Genomic DNA, 25,575 nt, shown 5'->3' on the forward strand with positions numbered 1-25,575 from the left:
TTTAAGGTCTCTGGTTCTTCCCTGGTGTTTAAATGAATGGAGCATGAACATCTCTCTCACGAGATCATCTCATTCTCGGACTCAGGCTGTGCGTGGCGTGCTGCATTAGCGTGCAGTGAGGGGAGCAGTAGTGTTTCTATTTTATGGGTAAGGAAACCAAGAATCGGCAGGTTTATAATGTCTGAATGTCACACGGCCTTGAAGTGGCAGAGCCAGAATTTGAACCCAGGTTCTTTCCTCTACAGCATCTGCTTGGGAAGGATTTCTGTGGGTAGCAGGAGTCCGGAGCCAGTGCCAGCAGGAAGCTGCATGATCACGAGCTCCTACCAAACCATCCATCACCAGATGTGTGGGCTCAGGTCACTGCTGAGGGGGCCCTCACCCCAGACCACCCCATTCATTTGTGCCTTCCCCAGGGGCACAGGGTTCCTCAAGCTGCTCTCCCACGGCCGCAGCTGGTGGGGCAGTTCTGGAGTGCCAGGGACAGTATCCCACCATATGAGCCCCTGGAGCTGGGTGACAGCTGGCAGGGACACCTCATCTCAGGCCGGGTGAGACTTGATGGACCGAGCCTGAGTCCCAGGTGCCCCCACTATGCGGACGATGCTAGTGACTGCCCCTTCCACCTCGTGCATGCAAACACTCTCCTCCCCACCGCCCATCTGTGGTGCCTGTTTTTGTCGCTGTTTTTTGTATGAAGAAAGAGAGGCTCAGAAAGTTACAAGAGCTGGCCAAGGTCCCACCGCTGGGTGGTAGCGGGGCCAGGATTTGAATGCAGGTCCCAGGTCTCCAGGCCCCTCTGCAGCCTCTCCACTTAAGCTGATCTTTTTAGCAGAGTAAAGGTACAAGCTGTGTTCCTTCCAGCAGCAGGTGCCCCTCCCTTTCGGCCCCGGTACTCGGGGAGGCAGCTCGTCCTCTCTGTTCCCATCCAGCTGCCACTGGCTTTCTCCAGGTGGGAGATGCTATGGTTTTCTCATGTGTCCCAGGCACCACTCACTGGGTGGGAGCGAGGAGGAGAGATGGCTGCTCTGAGCCAGAGCTGGAATTTTCCTATCCTGAATTCAGCATCTGATTCTGACCCAGGGCCTTCAGAAGTGCCACCGCCTGTCCCCCTGGGGCAGCTGCTTATGGGTCAACACCTGGTGGGCGGGGTGTTCACCAGGCAGAGTCTCCCAGGGGTGGAGTGCTGGGTGGTGCTGATCTGCTGTGGAGATCTGAACCTCACAAATATGAGGATGCACTAAGAGGGTCTGGGTCCGGGGTGTAGTTGTAAACTCATGAGGTCACACGAGTCCCAGCAGTCGCAGGGGCTCTGTCACTGTCTTTTACTACTCCTTTGCCAGTCTCCAGTGGCAGGGACACAAAGGGCCCCAAGGGCTCTGGGATATGAAACGCAGGGCCTCTGAGCAAGGAGAGGGCAAGTAGCCTTCCCCTGGGGCAGACTTCCTGTGTCTGCGGTGACCCCGGGGGTACTGGGGCCCAGGAGAGGCGTGTGAGAGAAACCTGGTGCTGGATGGGGGAAAATATCACCACCAAGGATAACACAATCCCGGGGCAGCCTTTCCGACGTGCAGTAATTGTTCCTGTGGACAGACTCCAGGCCCCGGCAAGATTTCCAGCAGAGCGAGCTGATGTTACAGTCTTCACTCCTTTGGAATTTCTCTGCCAAGAAGGGATCCTGAGTGCACCTCCCGTTTCTGGGTCCCTCCTAGTTCTGTCCTGGGCGCCCACCGCACTCTCACCCCCACCCCCAGGGGCTTCCAGATGTGGCATGAGGAAGGGGCTGGCGCCAACCTGATTCTCCCCAATCCCGCCCATGCGCACGCGCACACGGCTGCTCTCCCTCAGGCCTCCTCTCTGGCTGAAGCAGCCGGGACTCTTGGTGCAAGGCCCCCAGAGGAGGGGCGTCAGGGCGGAGTGGGGAACAGCTGTGTCTTCTGGCTCTGAGGGAGGAGGCGGAGGTCCAGAGCAGCGGCAGCAGCTTGGGATGGGGGAGTGTGGCAGCCTGAGCCTGGGGTGACCCCGTGAACTCTCTTCCTCAGACAGAAAAACCCACAGCCCTTCCCACGCAAAGCCCAGAGCTTCAGGCTGCCAAGGTGGCTGTTCCCCTGAATGCCTGGCCCCAGGCTCACTGGGGGCTGCCGCAGAAGCTGGATGTCTTCCTGGGGTCCTCAGTGCCTATGGCTAGGCTGGGAGGGCGGCCTCTGTCCCAGGTCCGAGGTGTCTTGATTCTCTCTCTGGTAGCCTGGGGTCCCTCTCCATCCCCCACAGAGTCAGGGGAAGGCAGACCCATCCAGCAATGGAAGGGGCAGCCAGGGGTCTGGAGCAACCTCGTGGGTGTGGCCAGTGACTCAGGCAGCTGTGGCCCTTCCAGGCCGCGGTCTGCCCAGCCAGGTGCTGTGGTCACTGTAGGAGAAACAGATGTTTACTGGCACCCTTCCTGCTCCTGGCTAGCATGGCCATCTCCACCCCGTCTCTCCCTCTGGGGCCTGAACGCACATTGGCGCTGGTTTTAAGTGAGCTACTCTGTGAGGGGAGCGGCTTTCTTCACAAAAGGACGTCGCCTCGGTCAGCTGGGGCCGACAGCTGGCTTCGCTAACCCCCACCCAGGAACCTTCCACTCTGGGGCAGGTTGCTTAGGACTGCAAGGACGCCTGGGGTCATCGGGGCCACGCTTCGTCTTCAGCTCTCCGATCAAAAGCAGAATTGGCAAACGGCAGCCCCCTGGCCAATGCAAATCCGCAGCCACCTGCTTTTTCGTCAGTAAAGCCTTGCTGGAACACAGCCGCGCTTTTCCAGTGATGTGTTCTTGATGGCAGCTTTTGCACAACAGCAGAGTTAAACAGCGGAGATCAGAGGCCCTGGATGGCCTGCGAATCCCTAAAGTATTTACGATCTGGCCCTTTAGAGAAGAAGTTTGCCGACCGACCTCTGGCAAATCAGGCTGAGTGCTGTGGCTGCTGCCGCCCCTCCCCAGGAGCCCTCGAACGTTCCTTCAGGCTTGGAAGTCCCGTCTTCTGAGTTAAATGTTCCCAATCCTCCGGATCCTTGTCATCAGAATGATGATGATCATTAAAATAATAGTCCTTTATTCTTAAACCTGGGAGATTAGGATCTCTTGATCTGCGACCTCTGATAATAGGCCATTGTGTCTGTGTAATGATGTGACTTCGCTTCTGAATTGTTGTGTAAATTCTCAATCGGTTTATCCTTGAACTTGACCAGGCCCTTATCTCTTGCCCAAACAGTCTTGAGGGCAGGGACTGTCTTTTACGAGGCAGAGCTTGGTATAAGACAGGTCAGACCGGTGTCTTCTCTGTCTCCCTAGAGTACATCTGTGCTTCCTCCACCAAATGTGTGCATGCAACGTTTCTCCCTTTGCTTGATATTTTTATATTTCATGTTTTAGGTTAGTAAAAACTAGTATTTACTGAGTATTTACTAGTGCTGAGCATAGTTTAATCCTTACAACAACCCCACTTGACAGGTATTTCTACTCTTCCCATTTTACAACAGAGGCCCAGGGAGATCAAGTACATTGCCCAGAGTCACACTGCTTGGATGTGCCAGTGTCAGGATTCAGACGCCAGCCCTGGACATCAGATTCCTCCTCCTGCCCTACACTGCCTCTCTGTAGAGATCCATCTGTGGGTGATTTTACAGTGAGAGGCCTGGGAAACTCTTAAAGAGAACTTGGGAGCTCCTGCAGAAGGGTTCATTCCCCCTTTGTCCTGTTCTGATCAATGGAATCTTGGGTACTCGGAGCTCCCTTCCAGATGGAATCCGTCTCCTCCGTGAGAAAAGAGGCTGTGGGGACCTGGAAATGGCCACCCCAAGATATGTCTCTTTGGCATCAGGATTATTTGAGGCTGATTGCTTTTGATAAACTGGGACAGGGAAGGAGGCTCTGAGGAATGGAACTTGCCCTTTGTTAGGACACATTTACATTGGTAAGGTAAATCTCTATCTGTAAAGGTGCCTCCCTCTCTGTACCAGGAAGAAGAAAGGAGATGACCTTCTCTCTAGAAACTCTTAATCAATGCCAAAGGCAAGGACTTAAATCTGCATTTTATTGTGCTTCTCTGGTAACCTCCTGTAACTGACTTCCGTCCCCCTCCCAATGTTGGCATTCCCTTAAGGATTAAGCATCTTTCCTTAGGCTAGGAACTGATTGCTGCGCTCACCTGTGACCGCCCAGCTCAAGACAATAGACTTGCCTCCTGCTACGCCCTCCGAGATAGCAGACCACTGCCTGCTGTGTCCATCAAGCGCTGTGCCGACAGGGCAATCTTGTGACTATTGTGGGAGGGACATTTCAATCATATGTGAAACACCCTGTTTGGGGGTATATAACCGCTCTATGCACCCCACTTCTTTGGTGCCCTTTCTTCCTTCGAGAAGAAAGGCCCCGGGCCATGGTTCCTCATAAAGCTTTGTTTAATTTTCTCTCGCTATTCTGTCTCATATGAATTTAATTCGTTCTCCGGCCAGACGAACCCACATTTGGGAAGAGGAAATGTCTTCCTCCCCTACAGGGCCCATCTGATGGGAGTGGGTCTCTGGGAGGCTGGAGCTGGAGGCCTGGCCAACTCAGGAAGCGTGAGCCCCAGGAGCCATCTGCACACACCTTGTTGCTGCCCAGGTGAGGGGATGCTTTCCCCTTGGGCCCCAGGAAGATGGCTCTCAGAGGACCACAGCTGGGTCTCTTGGGCAGCTCTTTCTCAGGCTGGCCAAGGGGCTAGGAATGGCCTAGAGGAGCAGAGACATCTCTCCAGGCTCATGGCAGCAAAGATGACAGGTCATCCAGTAGCAGCTGTTGGTTGCGTATGCTGTTGGCAAGGCCCTGGCCCCTAGGAAGGAGCCCAGCCTGAGTGCCGCTCACAGCTGACTCCCTTGATCCAGCCACATCTGCAGGCCCTGCGAGGCAGCTGGTCTGCTTAGGAAATGAGCAGATTATTCTCTTCCTTCCTGTGTGTTGGGTGTTGCACCTGCCGGGGATGAAAGCTGTTCCCGGCCTGCCTCTGGGACTTGTATCGGCTCTCTTGGTGGGAGGCCAGAAGGAGGTAGAAGGATGCAGTGTGGGACCCAGGCTGTGGCCTGGCCTCTGCCAACCTTCTTCGTGGAGACCTGTCTCAGCTTGTCAGACAGCAATCCAGGAACCTGGCGTGAGGCTCAGAGAGGCTGTCACATGTCCACGGTTAAATCTATGAAATCCTAAAGCCTGGATTCAAACCCAGTTACATTCACTCGAGAGTCCCTATAAGTAGATGTAGGCGCTAAGCCACGGAGGACTTGGCTCTGGGGCCCCTGCTTTTTGTTCAGCCACAGGAGCGTTGCTCTGCCCTGGGGGAGCTGGGAATGGATACTCTTGCAGCCTATGCTGAGTACCGACCCCCAGAGATCTGAGCCCAGGCTGACTGCTCTCCCAGTGTCTCCTGGGCCAGGACTAGGGGAGCTGTCTCTGTCCTAGGTCCCATAAATAAGCTCATTTTCCAAGGCAGGGGTTTCTAGATCTCTGCTCCTCTCCCCAGTGGAGCAGAGAATTCCCGAAAGCCCAGGGTCCACCTGAGCTCAAGGCCCTGCAGGCTCCCTCCATTGGCTGCCTCCTCTCTGATTGCCCTGCACCTCTTTACCCTAAGAGCCTTCCCCTCCTTTCCCTCGGAGCTCCTGCAAAGGCCCAGGCCTGCCCCTCGCATGGAATGCCCAGCACAAGGACTTCTCGAAACCAGGAGTGGGAATGCCCTTCAGATTTTGCCATTTCTGTTCTCAACTCATTATGAATATACCCTTGGCCCTCCCAGAGGTTTCGTCGCTCAGAAAGATGCTGGGGACTCATGTGGATGGATGTTTACCTGTATTTATAACCTGTATAGAGTAATATTTATGACTTGTTTATACTAATATTCATGCCACAGTCTCCCTCTTTTTTCCTCCCCTGCTATTGCTTAAAAGATTAGCTTCATAGTCTAGTGCCCATTTTACAGGTGGAACAGTGGAGGAACAGAGGGGTTTCATGCTCCATGCTCCTGCACAGTTGCACATGGTTTCTGCTCTACTCAAATTGCGTTCATTCGAGCCTGTGCCACATATGAAGCTCAGGGTCATCCTTTTTTTTTTTTAAGGAAGATAAGCCCTGAGCTAACATCTGCTGCCAATCCTCCTGTTTTTGCTGAGGAAGACTGGCCTTGAACTAACATCTGTGCCCATCTTCTCTACTTTATATGTGGGACACCTACCACAGCATGGCTTGACAAGCAGTGCCATGTCCGCACCTGGGATCTGAGACCGTGAACCCTGGGCCGCCAAAGTGGAACGTGTGAACTTAACCACCATGCCACCGGGCTGGCCCCTCAGGGTTGTCTTTGAGACTCAGCTCAAAGATCTTGTCCTCTGAGCATCCTTTATCGGTCCTAAATGTTGCTCACACCCTCCTGGTTCCCGCAGAACTTTGACTTTGTCTGGATGCATCCCTCCGCTAGTACACGGGAGCCATCCAAGATTTGCTGAACGAATGGTTGAACTTAGTATGGTAAAAGTTGGGATTTAGAAACTTGGTCATCTTCCTCCGTGTGCCTCTGATTAGCCTTGGCTTTTTGGAAAGTGTATTCTATGTAGGAGCCGTCATAGCTACCACAGCAGCCTGACACCGTCTGGATCTTTATGTGTGTTATGCATCACATGCACGATATTGTGTGTGTGCAGTGGGGTTTGAGCCTCATTTTACAGGGAGAAAGCTGAGGCCCAGCAAGGTTGAACAACGTGCCCATAATCCTTCAGCTGGATGCAAACCAAACACTGTAGACTGGGTGGCTGCTGGGAGTCATGATAATCCGTGTTATTCCTCCCGACTTGCTTAAAGTCCAGCCAGGCATTTTTTTCTTCTGGACTTCCCCCTCTTTCCACCCAAAGGGTTAATTCCGAGTTATTCCCAGTGTATTGTATCTGAAAGTGTTTATTTGTTCATACCACAGATTCCAGAACGGAAACAGCTCTCCATCCCAAGGATCGAGTCTCCGGAGGGTTACTATGAAGAGGCTGAGCCATATGACACATCCCTCAATGGTACCTCCCGGGGCTGGGGCTCGGAGAGGGTTCGGCTGCTTCCTGCACAGATGCTGGTACTGGAAGCAGAGGGCAGCCCTCATTGCTATTGCCAGAGAGTGTGGCCCGGAGTGCAAACTGGCTACAGAGCGTTCGGCCTCTGGTCTGATGGGGTGCCAAGGTCTACGGCAGACCCAGCTCTCCTGCACGGAGGGCTTGGGATAGAACACAATGAGCTGGTTTACTGTGTCTGATGCTTCCTGTGGTCCCACCTGGATGTTGCTGGATTCAGCACAGAAGTGTGACAGAGGAGAGGTGTGTTGACTGAGGGACACCAGGCCCTCGCCAGCAGTAGAAATGTGGCCAGGCTGCATCAGAGCCCACTTTCCAGGTTCTTTCACTGGCCTAATAGTTACTGCGCTCCCACTGTGTGCCTGGCACACTTCTAGGAATCAGGATTCGGCAGGACTCAGTGGTCACAGCACTTCGATTCTGTGAGAGCAGACAGACGATAAGTGAACATAGCATGTGTCAGGTGGTGATAAGCGTTAGGAGGGAAAACAGCAGGGGCTGGGTTGGGGAAGGAAAAGGGTATTATTTCAGATCAGGATGGTCTCTCTGATAGCATGACCTTAAGCAGATTCCTGAATGAAGTGGGAAGTAGGTGGGGCAGAAACCTGCAGGGAGAACTTTGCAGAAAGAGAGCACAGTACATGCAAAGGCCCTGAGGCAGGAGTGCTCTTGGCATGTTTGAGGAACAGCAAGGAGGCCAGTGTAGCAGGATAGGTGAGGTGGGGGGAGGGGGAGACAGGAGATGGGGACAGAGGGCTACTTCAGGCCATAGGGAGGACTTTGGCTTTTCTCTGAATCAGACTGCTAGCCTTTGGAGAGTTGGTGACTGATCTAACTTAGGTATTAGAAAGATCATGTGTACTATGGGGGCAGGGCTCATGCTGGAGCCATCTGTCCTTGACCAGTGGTTCTCAGCCTGAGGAGGTCAGATCAGAAATGCCCTTGGTGTGGGGATTTTCTAACACAGAAAGGCCCCAAAAGTTCTGGAAAAGATGGTTGTGATCCTCCTCTCCCAGGCAGCTGGACCCTGGTCCTCTCACTCTCCCCTTCTTACCTCCTCTCTTCTTCCTTTGTGAGCGAAAAGTCTTCGAAAGCATAAAGCAATTGAAACTGTAAGAGGTGAGGGCCCCTGTGGAGGGAATGAACTTGGCTGAGGGGGGGTTGTTGGTTCCATAAAGAACAGGCCCAGGGATGAGATGGGACCAGTCACTTGGAGCCCCCTCCGATTCCTCTCCTCTTCCTTCACACTTTACCTGCAGCCTGAGGCCCTGGGAACCCTGTGGGAGGGGAGGGCCTGTTTGCACTGAGGTTATTTTCTAAGAGGCTGGCTTTGTGGGCAGACGTCACTTAGCTTAAACCCTCTCAGCGGGTGAAACATCACGAGTCACCGGCCGCGCAGTGATTTCAGACCCAAGCCGAGGGTGCGGTGCTGCCGTCTGGAAGGTGGAAGCAGTGACTCACCATAGTGAACACCTCCATGCATCTTAAGCCCGTCTCTCTCGGGTGTGGCCCATGCCAGCCAGGACCTGCCTTCCAGACGCTCCTGGGGGCCTGTTTGTGGGGCAGACACTTCATCTCGACACAAACAAGTCGTCAGAGAGACCCAGGCTTCTTGGTGTTTGTCTCTTGACGGTGAATTCATACTGGTTTCCGCCACCACTAGGGGATCATCGGGAGGGCAGCTCGAACACAGGAGGGTGGGTGGGAACATGCCCGATTGCCTTTACTCCTGCCAGGACAAGGCCCGAGGATGACTCGGGGAGAACTTGCCATGCCGAGGGGACTTCACCTGCGTTGTAAGCCAGCCCGCCCTCAGTGCCTGCCTGTGTGCCCCCACACCTGTTGGAGCAGTGGGACATGCAGGTCACAACAGGAGGAATGACCGTTGGACTTTGGCCCCTTGCTCTAGTTCTCTGGCCAACAGCGATTTTGCTGACTTCCTGCGGAAGACCAGTTGCTTGGATTCTCGTCCTACTATACCAGCACTGTCCCCACCTGCTCCCCTGGGCCAGGTGCCTCTCCCTGAGTAGAAGTTAGTAAGTGCCCGGATGGCCTGTGCAGGAGATACTAGGGTCTGTCCTGCTTGCCTGAGGCATCAGCTACTTGGCTGATGATATCTCCTGCCAGGTTGTGGCAGCTGCTGTAACAAATAACCCCCCTTTCAGTTTATAGTAACACACACAAGTCTGTTTCTGCCTCACAGAACAGTTCGGGGTGGGTATCACTGGTCAGTGGGTAGGTTGGATACCCAGGCTCTTTCCAGTGTGGGCTCGGCCACCTGCTGAGGCCACAGAATCCTCTGCAAAGAGGGAGCAGAAGGCACAGGCAGTCACATGGTCATCTCTGGATGTGAAGAGGCTGGGAAATGATGTCCTTGATGGGGATGGGGCCTCTCCTGACAAGCCCACACCTCCGATGGGAAAGCACTGACTTCTGGTGGGCAGGCAGCCATGCTGCCACATCTGGGTCTCTCTCTGTATCTCTGCACTTGCATCTGTCCTTCTCTTCATCTTGTCTCTCTCCTTCTTGCCTTTGTCTGTGCTTCTGGATATCCTACAGGTCATTCTGGCAGATTTCCTCCCAGTGGAGTCCCCAGATGGGGGCAGGTGCCTGAAGGAGTCATTTACGCCACGATCACCCTGGGTACTGCTTGTCCCCAGAGCTGGAATGCCAGTGATTCCGTGCCTGCTGCCTGGCTCTCAGAGATGGGGCACATGCCCCAAGCATGGCCACTGCCCTCCTCCTGTCCTTGTGCATGCCTCCTGCCTGTGCCATCCTTCCAGGAGAGACTTACTCTGCCTTCCACAGACCCCTGCCTGTGGCATCTGAATGATGGCTGAATGACCCAGAGCGCTTCATGGCTGTCCTACCCTCTGTTCCTGGGGACTTTGGGCAGCACAAAGTGGGGTGCAGTCCACTGGGACGGAATTATCTGAGCATCCCGCCTTCCACTCCTGTTCATCTGTGACCCCTGGAAGCCAAGTATCTGTATTAAGAGTATCTTACACTTATGGTTGTGCTATGATTGCTCTTAGGGACAAATGAAATGGATACATTTGCCCTAAATTTCCTCCAAGCTACTCCAGGTGGCTTGAGGTACAATGATTTGCTGTTTCTTCTCAGCTGGCTTTCCCACACCCGCTGGGAGGCAGAGGGGCAGGTGTTAGAATTCTCCATGGAACACGTAGGGCAACCCCAGAAGCACGAAACAGCGAGGGATTCAGCCAACTTCCTCTGCCGCCTCCTTCCATTGATTTTCGTTACTGAAGGAGGAATCCCAATGACATCATATTCTTATCTCACTTATTGTACAGCTAATACATACTGACATTTTTATGAAATGACCCTGATCCTACCTCAGCATCAAATCAATGATTCTGAGTTCTCCCTGTGCTTTTTAGCACTAGTCTATTTGCATAAATAATTTTAATTCTGCCTTCTCACTTACCATCATGTATTAAGGAGTTTATCGAGTTGCAGACTCGTCTTCAGAGTTTCCACTGACCACAGTTGCATGGTGTGCTCCTACGTGGACGAAATCATCCTTTCTCCCCTCTCCTTCTGCTGACTGTTAAATAGCCCTTGAATGAATTTCTTAATGTGTATAGCCTTCCCCCTTCCTTCTTTTTTGTAAAAACTAGTTTCCTGGGATAAACTCCGGGACTGGGATTACTGGGTCAAAAGGTATGGGTGTTTTTATGGCTCCTGAAACAACAGGCTGCCAGGTTGTTCTCTGAGAGGCTTGGGTTAATCGACGTTGTCACCAGCAGTATGAGTGTTTGGAGTCCCCCACTGGGTAGCACCACTGTTTCAATCTTTGCTTATATAATTGATATAAAATCATGAACTGTGCAACTTTTTTTATTAAGCTGTGAAGGGGAGTAGTACCACCATGCTTTTAAAGAAAACTGATATTTAAATATTTAAAGTGTTATCTTTAAAAATATTAAAATAAGGCACTTTTTCATTGGCATTGTAGCTATAATGACTGTGGGAGTGGCCTCATTCCGTTATTCCTATATTCTAATTCAAACATGGTTCTGTTTTCTTAGTATGCAGGAACCTAGCAATGCAGATGGTCGAAGGGGCTTCCAGAGAAGGGAAGATAAGGGGCCCATGGGCTCTTTTCCCAACTGTATCATAGAGAGGAAAGAGAGATTTCATTCACTCTGCTTCAAGGGGACAGAACGTGTCTGTAGAAGTCACAGGGAAGTAGATGGTGGCCCCGCTTTCTGGTGGAGCTGCCTAGCAATGGAAGGAATTGTCCAGAAATCAGGAGGTAGTGAGCTCCCTATCCGTGGGGAATTCAAGAAGAGACTGGAGCAGGGTTATGATAGACAGGATTCCTGTGTGGAGCCAGGGATTGGACTGGGGATCCTGAGGTTCTCCTTTCTCCATGTCTTGCCTTTCAGGGTTTTATTGATTTATTATTTTCTTCACCCAGTTTTTGTGGGCATTGAATAGTGCAGTGAGACCTGGAGAACAGAGCAACTCTCGCGGGGTGGTGGGGACACAAACCAAGGCGTGTAGAACGTGCAAAGAGTCGGGTGTGGTTTGTGTTTGGTGAGTTTTGGGATTCTTTCGAAGGGAACAAAAAAGTGAGGTTGGCTGGTTGCCAGAGGTGGCGGATCCTGTGAGCTGGCAACGAGGAGAAGGAGCCGAGTTTGTGCCAAGAGGTGTTCAGCAGGGAGGGAAAGAGAACAGAGTCTGTGGAGGGTAAGAGTGGATTTTTAAAAGGGGCTGTGACTACGAGGTGGGCACTGAAGTATGGGGAGGTGGCCAGCTTCCCCAGAAAGCCATCTCTGAGGGGCCACAGCCCCCTGCTGCTCCCAGGGCAGAACCAGGGATGGAGCAGGCCCGGCCAGGCAGGCAGCTGTTGGCAGCTGGCCACACGCCCAGCTCTGGGCTCCATGGTGACCCCTTCCTCCCAGTCCCTTAGAATGACAGAGTGCCAGGCCTGGAAGAACCCAGAAACTTTCTCACCCCACCGCTTCTTCCTTTAGTGGAGGAAACAGAGGCACGAGTAGGGGAACTGGCCTTCTCAGGAGCCAACAGTCCGTCTGTGCAGTGTCTTGTCAGAGGTTTCTGTGGAGTCTGAGATGACAAGGTTTGAGGAGGAAAAGGGAGAGACTCCTGGTTTTAAGTTATTTGTGTCTGTGGTCAGAGGCAGCATCCAAGAAGCTTTGCTCAGAGGCTTTGGGGGCTGCAAAGTCTGCCTGGGTCTGTGGTTGACAGCTGTGGGGCTGGTTCAAGGGCACGGAGAGGCAGGTGCGTTGTGGCCTGGGGGCCAGTGGCTGTTCTGCTGCCACCCTCCTCCTGAGCAAACTGCATGTGTGGGACCCTGTGCTGGTGATGGGGCTGTGACCCAGCAGGTCTTCCTTGCAGAGGACGGAGAAGCTGTGAGCAGCTCCTATGAGTCCTACGACGAAGAGGAGAGCAACAAGGGCAAGTCAGCCCCCTACCAGTGGCCCTCGCCTGAGGCCAGCATCGAGCTGATGCGGGACGCCCGCATCTGTGCCTTCCTGTGGCGCAAGAAGTGGCTGGGACAGTGGGCCAAGCAGCTCTGCGTCATCAAGGACACCAGACTCCTGGTCAGTTGGTCTCACGTTGCGTTCCAGTCTTCTCTGTTGTGGGGGGAGCGGGGCAGACCCTGATACCATGCGGTTAGAGCCTTTTGTATTAGATTTTCACCTCTCCCTAACCTGAAATCGTACACAGAATTTTGTGTGCATGAACGAATGTGCTTTTTCTTTCTTCTTTTTGGGTTTGATTTTTATGATTTATCATTGCCAAGAAATAATTAAGCCTAAATCTGATCAAGCTTCTAGGAATGTGCTTTTTCTTAAACTAGAAAAGTCTAGTCGTTTTTATCAGTTTCTCAAAGGAGGCTGTGATTCCCATTGCCCCCCATCCCATCCCGTCCACATTTTTTCCAGGATCTTTCTGTCCCCTTGGTCCGAGGGTCCGTTATTCCTCTCATCTGGGCCACTGGAGGTTTTGGGCAGAACCTGCTGCCCAGTCAGGGCGTGCCCGGCCTAGATCTCAGCCCCGGTTCTGGCTCCTGCTTTCGTCTGTGCAGCAGGAGAATCAGAGGCATCTTCTCAGAAGTCACAGTATCTTGACTTACCGATTCTAAAACAAGACTCGTAAAGGAATCAGAAGATACTTGTCTGACCACAGCCCTGTTTCCTGTTATTTTAAATTAAAATTCCCAGTTTTATGTCCTGATTTGAAGTTCCATGGAATCATTAAAAAGCCCTCTCCTCACTGGTTTCGACGTGCCCTGCTCTGTGCAGGTGTCCTTTGAGGTTGACCTGGGAGGACCCCCACTTTACAAATGAGACCCTGAGGGGCAGAGTATTTTCTCTGGTAGGAGAAGAAAGTCTCTTCCTTCCTCCGCTAACATCATCTTCCTAACTAACTTCGTTCCCTACGGACCCCTTACTGGGGAGGCTGAGCAAGAGATGCAGAGAGGCAGAGAAATGGGAAAAGCCATTCCACCCTGGAGAAGTGAGGCCCGCAGAGGACATTATTTAGGAGCCAGCCCAGGTGGACAGTGAGATTAGAGCCATTTGGATAAATGGGGTCCTGGTGCCAAGGTCGGTGAGAAGGAGGCTTGAAGGAGGGGGAGACAGTGGGCTTGGTCACTGTGATGCCGAGAACAGGAGGTGCCGACATTGAGGGGAAGGGTCTGCCCTTGTGCTGGGGTGTCACCCTCTTGGTTTTGTTGGGCAGAGCCTGGCTCTCAGGTCCTGCCATGCCCAGTGGGCCCCCTCCGAAGAACCTGGCACCCCTGGCAAAGCAGCGTCTCATCTCTGTTTTCTTCCAGTGTTACAAATCCTCCAAGGACCACAGCCCTCAGTTGGACGTGAACTTGCTGGGCAGCAGCGTCGTCCACAAGGAGAAGCAAGTTCGGAAGAAGGAGCACAAGCTGAAGATCACGCCGATGAACGCTGACGTGATCGTGCTGGGCCTGCAGAGCAAGGACCAAGCGGAGCAGTGGCTCAGGGTGAGAAAGCCGCCAGGCCGCTGAGGTCATGGGCCCGCTCCCCCAGGAGCTCCTGCTGTTCTGGCTCCCAGCTTTTTCTGAAAAGGAAAGATGTTGTCAAGGGCAAACGACCTTTGGTCCTTCAAGTCCCCAGGGCTGCCCGTGTTCTAAGTGGTAGCCATCCGTCTTACAGAAATGGGTCACAGCAGTCTACTGCCAGGTCTGTGTCCTTCTCAGTCATCTGGACTTGGGCTGTAGTTGAGATCCACTTGTCTTACGGTCTCTAGTGAGGCATCACCAGGCTCCCTATTGAGGAATAGATGTCCCTGCTATTTGTTAAGTACTTGCTATGGGCCGTGTGTCTTTAGCAGACTTAACCCACCAAACCACACTGGGGGTAGCTGGGCGATGGTAATGTCCCCATTTTACAGGAGTGGAGATTAAGGCTCAGAGCAAGATGACTGATCAAAGTCCCCTTGCAAGTGAGTGGTAGCATCGAGTTTCAAACCTAGGACTGTGTGTTGTACCATCCTGAATGCATGCGGTCAGTTCTGCCTACGCTTCCCCATGACGTAGCCCCAGTGGTGATGAAGCACCTGGGTCGGGGCTGCCTGCCCCAGTTTAAAGATGGGCTTGACAAGTCCAGAAAGTAGGAGATTTGCCCCAAGAAGGGGCCCATGCTTGCAGGACCTTGCAGGGCCCCTGGTGAGGCCAGAGAGGCCCCTGCTGCCTCTCCTGCATCGTGGCCATGTTGATGCATTTCCATCACAGGAGCATTATATCCACTGTCCACCCCCGTCTGCTGCCCGGGCTGAACATAACCACCCTGCTGAGTCCATGAGAACAGACCTGCACCACCTTATGGAAGCTTGACTGAAACGGTACCAGCCCGAGGTGCGGGCCGGCTCCTAGGCTGAGTACCCGAGGTCCAGGGTGGCCAGGCTGCTTTTGTGAACTCACTAAATGTTTCAGAGTACCAGACCCAGCCTGTCTCAGAGCCGGGCTTGTGGGAGGAGCTGACAGCTCCCTGCTCCTTACTGTGAATCTCTCAGGTGACTGAGGGGAGTGGACAGGACAGGAAGGGTCCCACCTCACAGGCAGGTTTGTGGCTCGGCTTCACAGGTCTCTCTGGGAGAGTTCCCGTGAGAATGTTAGCTCCAGAAGGCCGAGCCTGACCACTGAGGAGCATGGGCTCTGGGTTCAAGTCTGGGCTCACTCCTTTTTAGCTGTGATCTTGGGTTAGTCAGTGAATGCATACCTAGTGCTTAGCACTGTACCTGCCATATACTGAGCACTCCATAAAACTTGACTAGTATAGACGAGAGCACTGAGTGAGGCCCAGAGAGAGCTAGGGGTCTGTCCTGGGCTGCAGAACTGACTGGGACCAGGGCCCTGGGCTGCTGGCTTTGTTTTTAACTCCTTTTTCTTGCCCAGGTTCCCTGTTTCCATGCCAACTGTCCCCCAACCCCACCCACCACACACGCACACGCATGCACACACACACAGAAATACTTGTATGCACGTACATGTGCACACGCGCACACGCACACACACTCACACTGCTCTTGCTCCCAGTTCTCAGCACTGTCCCATTGACTGCTCAGACCCACCTGTCCTTCCCCGACCCCCAGCCTCCCTCCCCAGTTCTCACGCCCTCTTCCTGAGACCCCTGACCCCACATTCCCTGCTGGTGGTTTCAAAGACAAGAAGCCTTTCAGAAGGCACAGCCTCTCCATCACCCTTCACAGAGAGACCCTTTTCCTGCCTGGTCAGATGAGCAGAGGTGGACTCGGCCAGAAGGGCCTGACTCGGAAGCTGCACACACTTGCAACTGGGGGGCTGGTTAGCTTGTTTCATGGGCTCTGGACCAGATGCATCTGTTTTGTCAAACCTACCTACCTTCCCTGGGCCTCTGTGTCTCAACTCTGCATGCTCTCACCTGTGCCCATGGGGTGGGACAGGTATATGACAGTAAATGGGAGATGTTGAGTATGGCACGAGAGTCCCAGAAAAGGAAGGCACAAAGTAGAACTTCCCAGAGAAGCAGAAGCCCACACCCTCGAGCCTGGATTCCTGGTTCGGCACCCTTCTCCTGGGCAGGGCGCCCGTGTGTCCAGGCCCCAGATAATAAGGATGGTAACGAATGTGCCTCTCCTGTGCTGGGTACTTTACCCACGAGCCCTCACAGCCGCCCTGTGGTATAGGTGTCCCATCCTGCAGATGTGGTGACTGAGGCCCACGGTCACAGAGCTAGTGCCTGCCCTGTCCCACAGCACCATGTCGCATATTTGGTCCACCTCAAGGACCAAGGTCCCAAACTGGAGTCCATCTAAGGAGGGAGAAAAGCCTTGTTTCCCAGCCCCACAGCCGTTCTTCCTTCTGTTCTGCTTTTCTGATTTTATCTCCTTTCCATAAGCTGCTCTATGTGGGGACTGAAAAAGGAAGGTCTCTGAAATTGCTCTTGCTGAGTCCGTATCTGCAAAGGGCTTCTGGATGGGCAGTGTGTTTGTGGCTGCCCTGACTGGTACCCTCTGGGGATGCCCCAGGTGGTCCCCAGATTTGGGGGGGCAGGTACTGCTGCTTGGTGTACTCAGCTACCTTTGACTTGTATCTGCCCTCAGCCCAGGCCCCCGGTGCCAGTTCAAAGGCTCCTTCTCAGAGGAGGGTGGTGTGGACTGTGGCAGGCAGGACCGGAGAGCCAGCGTTGGGCCCAGGAGGTTTGCAGGCCTGCTTCCTGGACAGTGTGGAGATGTTCCACAGAGAGCCCCGGAGCTACCCGGCAAATGGCAAATGTGTTCTTCATCACACCCACAGCTGAACAGCACCCTGCCCAGGATGCGGACGAGGAGAGGGCTCACGGAACTGAGGGCTGGCTGCTCTGGCCATCTTGGGGCTCTGCTGCAAAGGCCCCCTCCTTGCCCACCCCCAGAACATGTGGGGTCCTGGAGGAGAGAGGGCCTAAGGAACACACCCCCTGCCCCAAGCCTGCCCAGCTGGGTCCTGAGGCCACTTGTGGGCCAAGTGCTGGGGTTGGTGTGGTTCTCCATTTCCTGGAAATGGTGCATCTTCTCTCTCACCTCCACCCACTCCCTTGTGACCCTGAGGGGCTCCAGCTCTGGTCTGGCTATGTCTGCAAGGCCGAAGGGCCTCGAGGGCCTGGGCCTCCCCTAATGACTTTCCTCTTCCTTCAGGTCATCCAGGAGGTGAGCGGCCTGCCTTCAGAAGGGGTGTCCGAGGGAAACCAATACACCCCAGATGCCCAGCGCCCGAACTGTCAGAAAGTAAGTCTCTGCTCTGCCTGGAAGGAGAGTTTGCTTCCATTTTTTCTCCCTAAAAACTAAAAGTACAAAATTGAGGACTTTGTTTTTGCATTTCAGCCCAATTAATAAGAAACATACAATGCTTGGATCAGGGCAGTAACTTCAGCTTGGCAGGAAAACTGATGAAATTAATACACATCTAAAATTTTTTCGTGCTAGAGGAGGGAAGCTTTACTGGGACAAATGTAACTTTGCCCTCCTTTCCATAAAGAAGGGAGATTTATTTTTCGAGGCTCTTTCTTCCCACTTACTCCTCATAGAGCTTCCAGGGCCGGGGGAACCCTCACGATGTTGACCCCAGCCAAAAGGCTCTAGTGCTCATTTGCAGGGAGCTGTGGGGCCCTCTGCTTAGGGGTCAAAGTTGAGAAAGTTGGGCTGGGTGCTGGCTAAGGGGAGGGCTGTGACCTTTGGGGTCACATTTCATGTCCCCGAGTATCTGCAGGTAGGTGTCCTGGAGCCCAGGTGTGCACAGAGCAGAGGGTCACTGTGTCTCATCTTGGGGTCCCCATCCTGGCAGGGAGGAAAGCAAGAGGGTGACAGAGGGCTTGAGCAAGGATGAGGCACTTTGTTCTTTGGGAAGGCTCATTTGGCCATCCCCGTGGAGAAATACCCATAGCCCTTCTAGAATGACTGAGAGGGGCTGTTTTGTTCGTTCTGGGCCTGAAGAAAACCTGATGAAGAAAACCTGGGTTTTCTTCACTTTGAGATGAGAAACAAGAGCTCTCCCTATTGTACACCTGAAACTAACATAATGTTCTGTGTCAAATATACCTCAATAAAAAAAAGAGGGGTTCTCCCTAAAGACCTGGCATAGTGTTCCCTGGCCAGGTCCCATTGGTTGGGAGTCCCTCAGCTTGTTTTACAGAGGTCTGGAGTAAGTGGTTCTAGAGGAAGCTTGACTGGAATATTCTGAGGGCTTCACATTGTTACAGCAGCAGCCACTACACTCTTCTACTCTCTCTAGTCCCTCAACAGCGCTGGGAATGCAGACAGGGTATTATCCGTGTTTACACACATGCGGATCGAGGCTCAGAGAGGGTCGTGACTCGCACACACCACCTGGCTGGAGAATGCTGGAGTCAGGATTTGAATCGTTGTCTGACCTTGGGCAGCCCAGCTGGCTCTTCTCCAAAGCCCCATGTGTCGGCAGCACAGTCAGTTCTCAAGACTTCTTCATGCTCCCGGGATGGGTGGTGCCCAGCTTGTCAGTCAGCTTCAGTTGGGATGCCGACTCTAATGTCACCCCTGTGGCTGGCTACCTGCCCTCCCCGCTGGCTATGGGGCCACTGTCACACCAGGTTGAGCGGCCATTTTGAGAACTCGTGAACAAGGATGAGTGGTGGCCTGAAGTCAGGGAACCTCAGGAAGGGAGAGTGAAAGCAGGTTCTCCAGAGGGAAGCCTGGCCAACGTCCCACCAGTGACCTGGGCTCCAGGTGACCTCTGGCCTACTCTCAAGAGCCATCTATTATTTTCTATATTTCTATATTCTATATTATATAGATTTCTATATATCTATTATTATTGTGGTCTCCAAGGTAACCATTTGCAGACAAGATCACCCACTTGTTTCTCTCTCTCTCTTCCACAGCCAGATATAACTGAGAAGTTCCTGTCAGCCTCAGAGTATGGAAGCTCCATAGAAGGTCACCCTGAGGTTCCAGAGACCAAAGATGGTACCAGCACTTATGGCTCTCTGCCTAGGTTTGGGAGGGGGATGGTATTCCAGGCTGTGAGACTTGACTGTCTGGCTCAGGGCTAAATGGGTTTTAACAACTGATTCTAACATGCCTCCGGTTTATAAACTACAGTTGTCCCTCGGTACTTGTTCCAGGGTTCCCTGTGGATACCAAAATGCGTGCATGCTCGAGTCCCCTCTATACAATGGCGTAGTATTTGCATGTAACCTATGCACATCCACCCATATACTTGAAATCATCTCTAGATTACTTTTGCATCTTTCATAAGGGCATATTGGTAGGCTGTGTGCAACGCTGATTGCTTGTTTTCTCATCTTGATAGTCAAGAAGAAATGTTCTGCTGGCCTCAAACTGAGCAACCTAATGAACCTGGGCAGGAAGAAGTCTACCTCACTGGAGCCTCCGGAGAGGTCCCTCGAGACGTCGAGTAAGAACCGTAGGGCCTCCAGGGCCAGAGGGCTTGCTCCCTGGGGTGGAGCCGTCTCCAGGAAGGCCGCTCAGACAGCGAAGGCGGGATTTTAGGTCTTGCTTTGAACATCTCTGGGGATGGTGTCCCCACGCCCACAGTTTCTGTTTATCCTCGCTGCAGGTGGTTCTTTATGCCTAAACAGACTCTCTCCTACCGCGATGCTGGATCCTTTGTGGACGTGAGGGGTAACTGATTGCTGTCCTCCTGATGGTCTTTAAAAATATGTTCATTTGATCAATATTTGTAGAGCAGGTGCAGTGTCAGGGAAAGGGGACCAAACAGATGGAGGACACAGTCCTGAGAGCCTACAGCCTAAGAGAGATGACAGCTCTATAACTGTAACCACACTCTGTGCCATCTTAGAAGCTATAAGGCCTTAGGGACAGAAGGAACCTCTCTGTTGTCAGAGATGGCCTCCTGGACCTGAGCCTTGAAGGATGGGTAGGAGCTGAATAGACTGGGATGGTGTCCGTGGGCAGGTGTAAAGACTCTGAGATGGGGTCTGGTGAGACCCTTTAACGGGACAATGAGTAGCCCAGTGTTGCTGGTGTGGAGGGGGTGTGGGTGCTGGTAGGCTCTCAGAGGTCATCTCACTGCCCTTACTCAGGCTTGAGGAAGCTGAGGCCAGGAGAGAAAGGCCTTTCCCAGAAAATATCCTGGGGTGAGCCAGTGTGCTGGCTCCCAACCTGGGGCCCATTGCTGTACTCTCCCTGGGGCCTGAAGGCCATTACTGTCCACCTTTGGCCCCTTTCCTCTTCCTCATGGAACCCATGTCCCAGCCTTGGGCTCCTTTCCTGAGTCCCAGTTCAGTTCTGCATTTAGAGGCTGGCAGGGTGGCCACGGTGAATGGGAAGGCAGCAGACGGGGCCTTACCCTCAGAGCCTCCTGCTTCTCCAGCCAGAGTGCCGGGTGATGGCCCAGCTCTGCCAGCCCCTGCAGCCTCAGAGGGCACGGACTTGGGCATGGGAGCCTCGTCCCAGTGAGTCACTGTTTGGGAGATGTGACTGGGCTATTGCTGTCAGTCTCCTCAGCAGCAAAGCATGCTCCTCTCCCCTGTGGCTGGGGAAGGGCGAGAAAGAACACAGTTGCGCTTCTTCCCAGGACTCAGCATCTGAGCTCCCTACCTCTCCTGACCCAGAGTTCTCTTTGGTCCAGAGAACAGTGATGGGCAAGTGGGGTGCCCGCCCAGATGAGCCAGACTTCCTAGGTCCTGGGCTCGAATTCTTCCACTTTGCTGCCATGATGTGATGTTCACGTGGCTCTGAGAAATTCACGATCCGCACTGTGTGTCCAGCACTGGGCTGGGTGGGAAGGTGGCTGTGCACTTTGACCCTGCTATATGGACCTAATTCATCCCAGCTAAGGTTCAGAGCAGCTGCCAAGCCCTTGGGACAGAGAAGGCATCCTCTTTTGGAGCCAGTGCCTCTGGGGAGGTGAGCAGTACAGAGGGGTATCAACCCACCACATGTGAGGTGTGCAGAGGGTCCTGAAGATGGAAATTTACCCATCTTTGTAGCCCCAGGGACAAGGCTAAGCTTGGCATGTGGCGTCAGCTCCGTAAATGTTCATGTGATCGGCTGTCTTCTCCTTGGGAAGGTGAACCCAGCACATGCAGCCATCCGAGAACAGTAAAGGCTTGCGTGATGGGTGCACCCCAGTGCTGGCAGCCTCTGTGCCGACAGAGGAAGAGGGGCTCCCTGGTGGAGAGGCCACAGGGCACAGACCCCAGGTGCTGGAGATGAGCGTGGCAGGTTCCTGCCCTTGAGAAGCTCCGTGTCCAGCTGGGGAGGCCGACATGGAAGCAGAGTTTCATGGTTCCAGGATCCAAGTGTTCCAAAGGCAGGCAGAGCAGGGAGTGCAGGACCCAGGGAGGGCCAAGGCCAGTGCGTGTGGGAGGATGGGGAGGAGCTGGCCAAGTGGAGGACGACTCTGCAGGCTGAGACTGAGGGACTCATGGAAGGCAAGGCTATCAGGGGTCTGAGGAAACTACGGCTGTAGAGTCAAGAGGGCTACACCCGCAGTGAGGAGCCCCCAGCTGGGGGACCCTCCTGCATGAGGCCTACCTAAGTGACCAGAGGTGGGAGGAGGACTGCTGGGCACCATGAGCTGTGGAGACGAGGCCGAGGGTGGGGGAGCCTCTGTTGTGCACACATACAAACGGGCCTGGTCTAGTCCAAGTCACCCACATCCTTCTGGACAGACCTTTTCCAAAAACCAGTACAGCTGTGCTGCCGCCTCCAAAGGGTCCTGCTGCTGACGTGAGGGAAGGAGGAAAGCACACTGAGATTCAGAGCCTCCAGGAGGGAAGGAAGTGTCTTGGGCAAGGTGTGACAGGTCTGGGAACTGATTCTGGGGTGACTCCAGGAGGCCCAGAGGCGGTGGCGGCCAGGGACACCCTGGGTCACCTGCAGCCTTGTCTCCTCCTGCAGGTTACCTGAACGTGCTGGTCAACAGCCAGTGGAAGTCACGCTGGTGCTCCGTCCGGGACAGTCACCTGCACTTCTATCAGGACCGGAATAGGAGCAAGGTGGCCCAGCAGCCTCTCAGCCTGGTGGGCTGCGAGGTGGTCCCAGACCCGAGCCCAGACCACCTCTACTCCTTCCGCATCCTCCACAACGGCGAGGAGCTGGCCAAACTTGAGGTACTGCGGGCCGTGGGGGGCGGCAGGCCCGGCCAGGGCGTGGAGGTCACAGCTGTTCACGGCAGGTCACGAAGACTGCAGTCCCACAAAGGGAGTCACTGCAGTTGTGTGTTATTTTTGTTTCTTTTGCCTGAGATTGTTTGCATTCTTAAAAAATTTCCATTCCCTTTCTGACCTCAGGGTGGTGGTGTTATAGGAACGGGACAATGAGCTACTTCCTGCACTTAGGGCAGCAGAGTATTTATAACTCCCTGTGCTGCTGGAAAAACCTTCTGGGGATTCACAGCGGGTCTGATCTAGTCTGCGTATGACCAGACGGGGCCCAGTAGGTAAAAATGACGACGTTTAGGGCTTATCTGGGGGGAAGAGTTAGGTTTGTGATACAATTACATTTCTCCCACTCCCCACCCTCTGTTTGATGTGATGTTACATTTACAGAAATAAGAGGTGACATAATGCCTTGCATTGAATTGGGCAGGCCCAAGCACACACACCCTGGTTCACTCCTTTCGCTCCCTCCGGCCTTTATCCAGGGGTCTTCATCTGAATTTTGCTCCAATACTGCCCTCTGGTGGCTAAAAGATCCACATCCCAATTGCTTACCCGGGGAAAGCTTGTATTCTTTCATCCAAGCACCTGTCCCATCGACAAATATGTACTCGGTGCAATAATATAGTGACCAAGAGATGTTCCTTGTCCTCATGGAACTTATATTCTAGCATGATAGAGAGATGTTCAATTAATTACGCAATTAATTACTTAGGAACAGTTGCTGGAAAGCAGCGGTGCAGGGGCTGCGATATGTGTGAAAGCTGGTGTGCTGGGTGGGTGGAGGTGGGAGGGGGACAGCGGTGTGATGAGGCTGGGAGGCAAGGGGGTTGCTCCTAAGAATGGTGGGGGACTCGGAAGGTTTCAAGGGAGGGTAGCATGCTCAGATTTCGGTTTTCAGATGCTTCTTTCAGCTGCTGGGTGGAAGATGGATGGAAGGGGGACAAGAAGAAACAAAATGGGACCTGTTAGGACAGTTGCCCAGGGCAGAGACGGTGGTAGCTGGAACTAGAGGATGCTCGTGTAGGGCTCTATTGAGAAATCCACTTGTAAATGAATGGAAAAGGAAACCAGCTAAACATCAAACTCAGCCGAGAGCTGCCTCTCTGAATGCGAGAACGTGGCGATCAGATAGTAGAGCTGGGTCGTGTTATGCCACAGTGGTAGCTGTTTTTCATCATGAAAATAAACTTGTAAGTGCTTATAGAATTCCCAGTCTCTTCTCGTTATAAAGGCAAGAAACAACATTGGCGTTTTAATAGAAATACCCAATGTACATATTTGTTTAGCGTGCGTTTTCTCCTGGAAAAAAACCAGGCATGAGTGTCACTGGGGTTTAGTTCATGATTTATCAGAGCTGGTTGCCCTGGTGTAAGGTATTTAAGACATCTTGACTTTACTGAAACGATAAACAAAAATAAATTTGAATTTTGTTATTTCTTAGCAGGGGATCCAGGCAGTCTTATGTGTATGGATTAGGGTGATAAACTGACAGGCGACAGTTCAAAAAATAGAGGTGTCAACCTACAATACATACAACGTAACAGTTCTCTCCTGGTCCATTAGCCTTCTAGAAATACATGTATATAAATCACATGTGGCTCTTGGGACAAATGTCCACAGCATCACTGAAGTGGTCAAGGTACCACTCATGGCAGGAAATGCTATTTGGGGTTCCTAGGGGATGGGATATGCTGGTAAAAATGAGGGACAGTGGCCCCAGGCTCTCCCAGAGGCCTTGTCCAGGCTGGGCATCAGGGCAGGGATGCTGTTATGGCCCACTCCAGCCTGCTCATGACCCCCTCTGCCTCCTCCCAGGCCAAGTCTTCTGAGGAAATGGGCCACTGGCTAGGCCTCCTGCTCTCTGAGTCGGGCTCCAAGACAGACCCAGAAGAATTCACCTATGACTACGTGGATGCCGACAGGGTTTCCTGTATTGTGAGCGCGGCCAAGAACTCTCTGCTGTGAGTATTAAGGGGCCTTCTGCTTTGCACCCTCCTGTTCCCAGCCATGCTTCTGGACCTCAGGCCCAGACTGGCCTCTGCTGGTCAGTGGAGCAGGTGGCAGCTGAGAACTCAGGGTCAGCCCTGTTCTATCCAGCAGCAGGAAGACTAGGGCCGAGGAGCAGCCCTCAGGGAGGCCAGCTAGGAGCTGAGCCAGGCCTCAGGCGCAGGGGCAGCCACAGCATCCTGGGCTCTGGTTAGATGCTCTCCAGCTCCTGTGGGAGAGTCAGTGCCTTTCCTGGCCTTCCGCTTGCCTTGCTATTGACTCTGCACTTTCCCTTGGATCCTGCGTTGGGTCCCCAGCACACCCTGGAACAGGCAGGGTGGGTGGTGTTTCTGCTTTCCAGATGAACAAACTGGGGCTCAGGGGGAAGTGGTCCTGGGTCGGCTGATAGACGCAGCACTGGTGGGAGCTGGCCAGCCACTGAAAGGGAAGCCCTTTTCTTACGTACTGAATGGGGAAAGTATCTGGTCTATGCTGCCCCAACTGTATTGTGAAGATAAAATGAGAAGGGATTTTGTTGTTGTTGGAAGGAGGTCCTAGAAGGAAGGAGAACGGAGAAGAGGCAAAAGGATCCTAAAAAGAGGGGTACAGGGCTGGGGAAGTTTGTTTTTCTGGAAGAGAAATTTGGAACCAGGAGTTCTAGTAAAAAGGCCCTTGGAAGAGAGGGAGAAGATGCTGCTAAATAAATGAATTAGTTTTTAAAAAGGTGGGTGCCAGGCCCCAGGTCTCTGGCACAGCCTGTGGCTTTCATGGCATCTCTTTGTTACGAATCCTTTGAGACTGGTGGCTTTTACCAACCCTGTCCTGAGTCGTCCTCTCGCTGTGTCTTCCAGACTGATGCAGAGAAAATTCTCAGAGCCAAACACTTACATCGATGGCCTGCCCAGCCAGGATCGCCAGGAGATGCTGTATGATGACGTGGAGATGTCGGAGCTGTCGGCCACGGTAAGGACACCCGCCAGGCAGCGGCCCAGGCTGTCTGGTCCCCCTCCTGGCAAACCTCACTGCCTCAACACCAGACACTGTAGATTATCCCTAAGAGGCGTGGATTCCGAGTCACCTGCGGGGCCATCAGTGCAGAAAGCTAGGGGCAACAGGGTCCTCTTGTGTACACTGGGCTGTGCAGCCCATCTGGCTTGGGGACTTGTTTGGATAAAACAGCTGGTTAACGGCCCTGGTCAGTGCTGGGGGTGGGAGGTGTGGTGTTAGATTGGGAGCGGTGACACCATTAGCCTTGGAGGCCCAAAGTGGTAGCTGAGGTGGAATCGTCATCCTGACAGCAGGTTCATTT

At 53.3% G+C, this 25,575-nt stretch overlaps 1 protein-coding gene across 21 annotated transcripts in view; it reads left to right on the plus strand.

Annotated features, from left to right (window-relative positions):
* Positions 1 to 25,575, plus strand: part of AFAP1L2 (actin filament associated protein 1 like 2) — a 97,225-nt gene that overhangs the window by 65,354 nt on the left and 6,296 nt on the right. For 12 of the 21 annotated variants that reach the window (XM_070632311.1, XM_070632335.1, XM_070632261.1 and 9 more), the window contains 9 exons: positions 6,972 to 7,062; positions 12,499 to 12,704; positions 13,943 to 14,122; positions 17,293 to 17,382; positions 19,011 to 19,095; positions 19,442 to 19,546; positions 22,018 to 22,229; positions 24,096 to 24,241; positions 25,118 to 25,229. In XM_070632311.1, the coding sequence (XP_070488412.1) occupies positions 6,972 to 7,062; positions 12,499 to 12,704; positions 13,943 to 14,122; positions 17,293 to 17,382; positions 19,011 to 19,095; positions 19,442 to 19,546; positions 22,018 to 22,229; positions 24,096 to 24,241; positions 25,118 to 25,229 (1,227 nt within the window). Of the gene's footprint in view, positions 1 to 6,971; positions 7,063 to 9,672; positions 9,757 to 12,498; positions 12,705 to 13,942; positions 14,123 to 17,292; positions 17,383 to 19,010; positions 19,096 to 19,441; positions 19,547 to 22,017; positions 22,230 to 24,095; positions 24,242 to 25,117; positions 25,230 to 25,575 lie in introns of all 21 variants that reach the window. The other 9 variants (XM_070632283.1, XM_070632351.1, XM_070632230.1 and 6 more) reach the window with 1 other exon arrangement.

The sequence above is a fragment of the Equus przewalskii genome, chromosome 1 (genome assembly GCF_037783145.1).
Source record: "Equus przewalskii isolate Varuska chromosome 1, EquPr2, whole genome shotgun sequence".
In the NCBI taxonomy this organism is placed as follows: domain Eukaryota; kingdom Metazoa; phylum Chordata; class Mammalia; order Perissodactyla; family Equidae; genus Equus; species Equus przewalskii.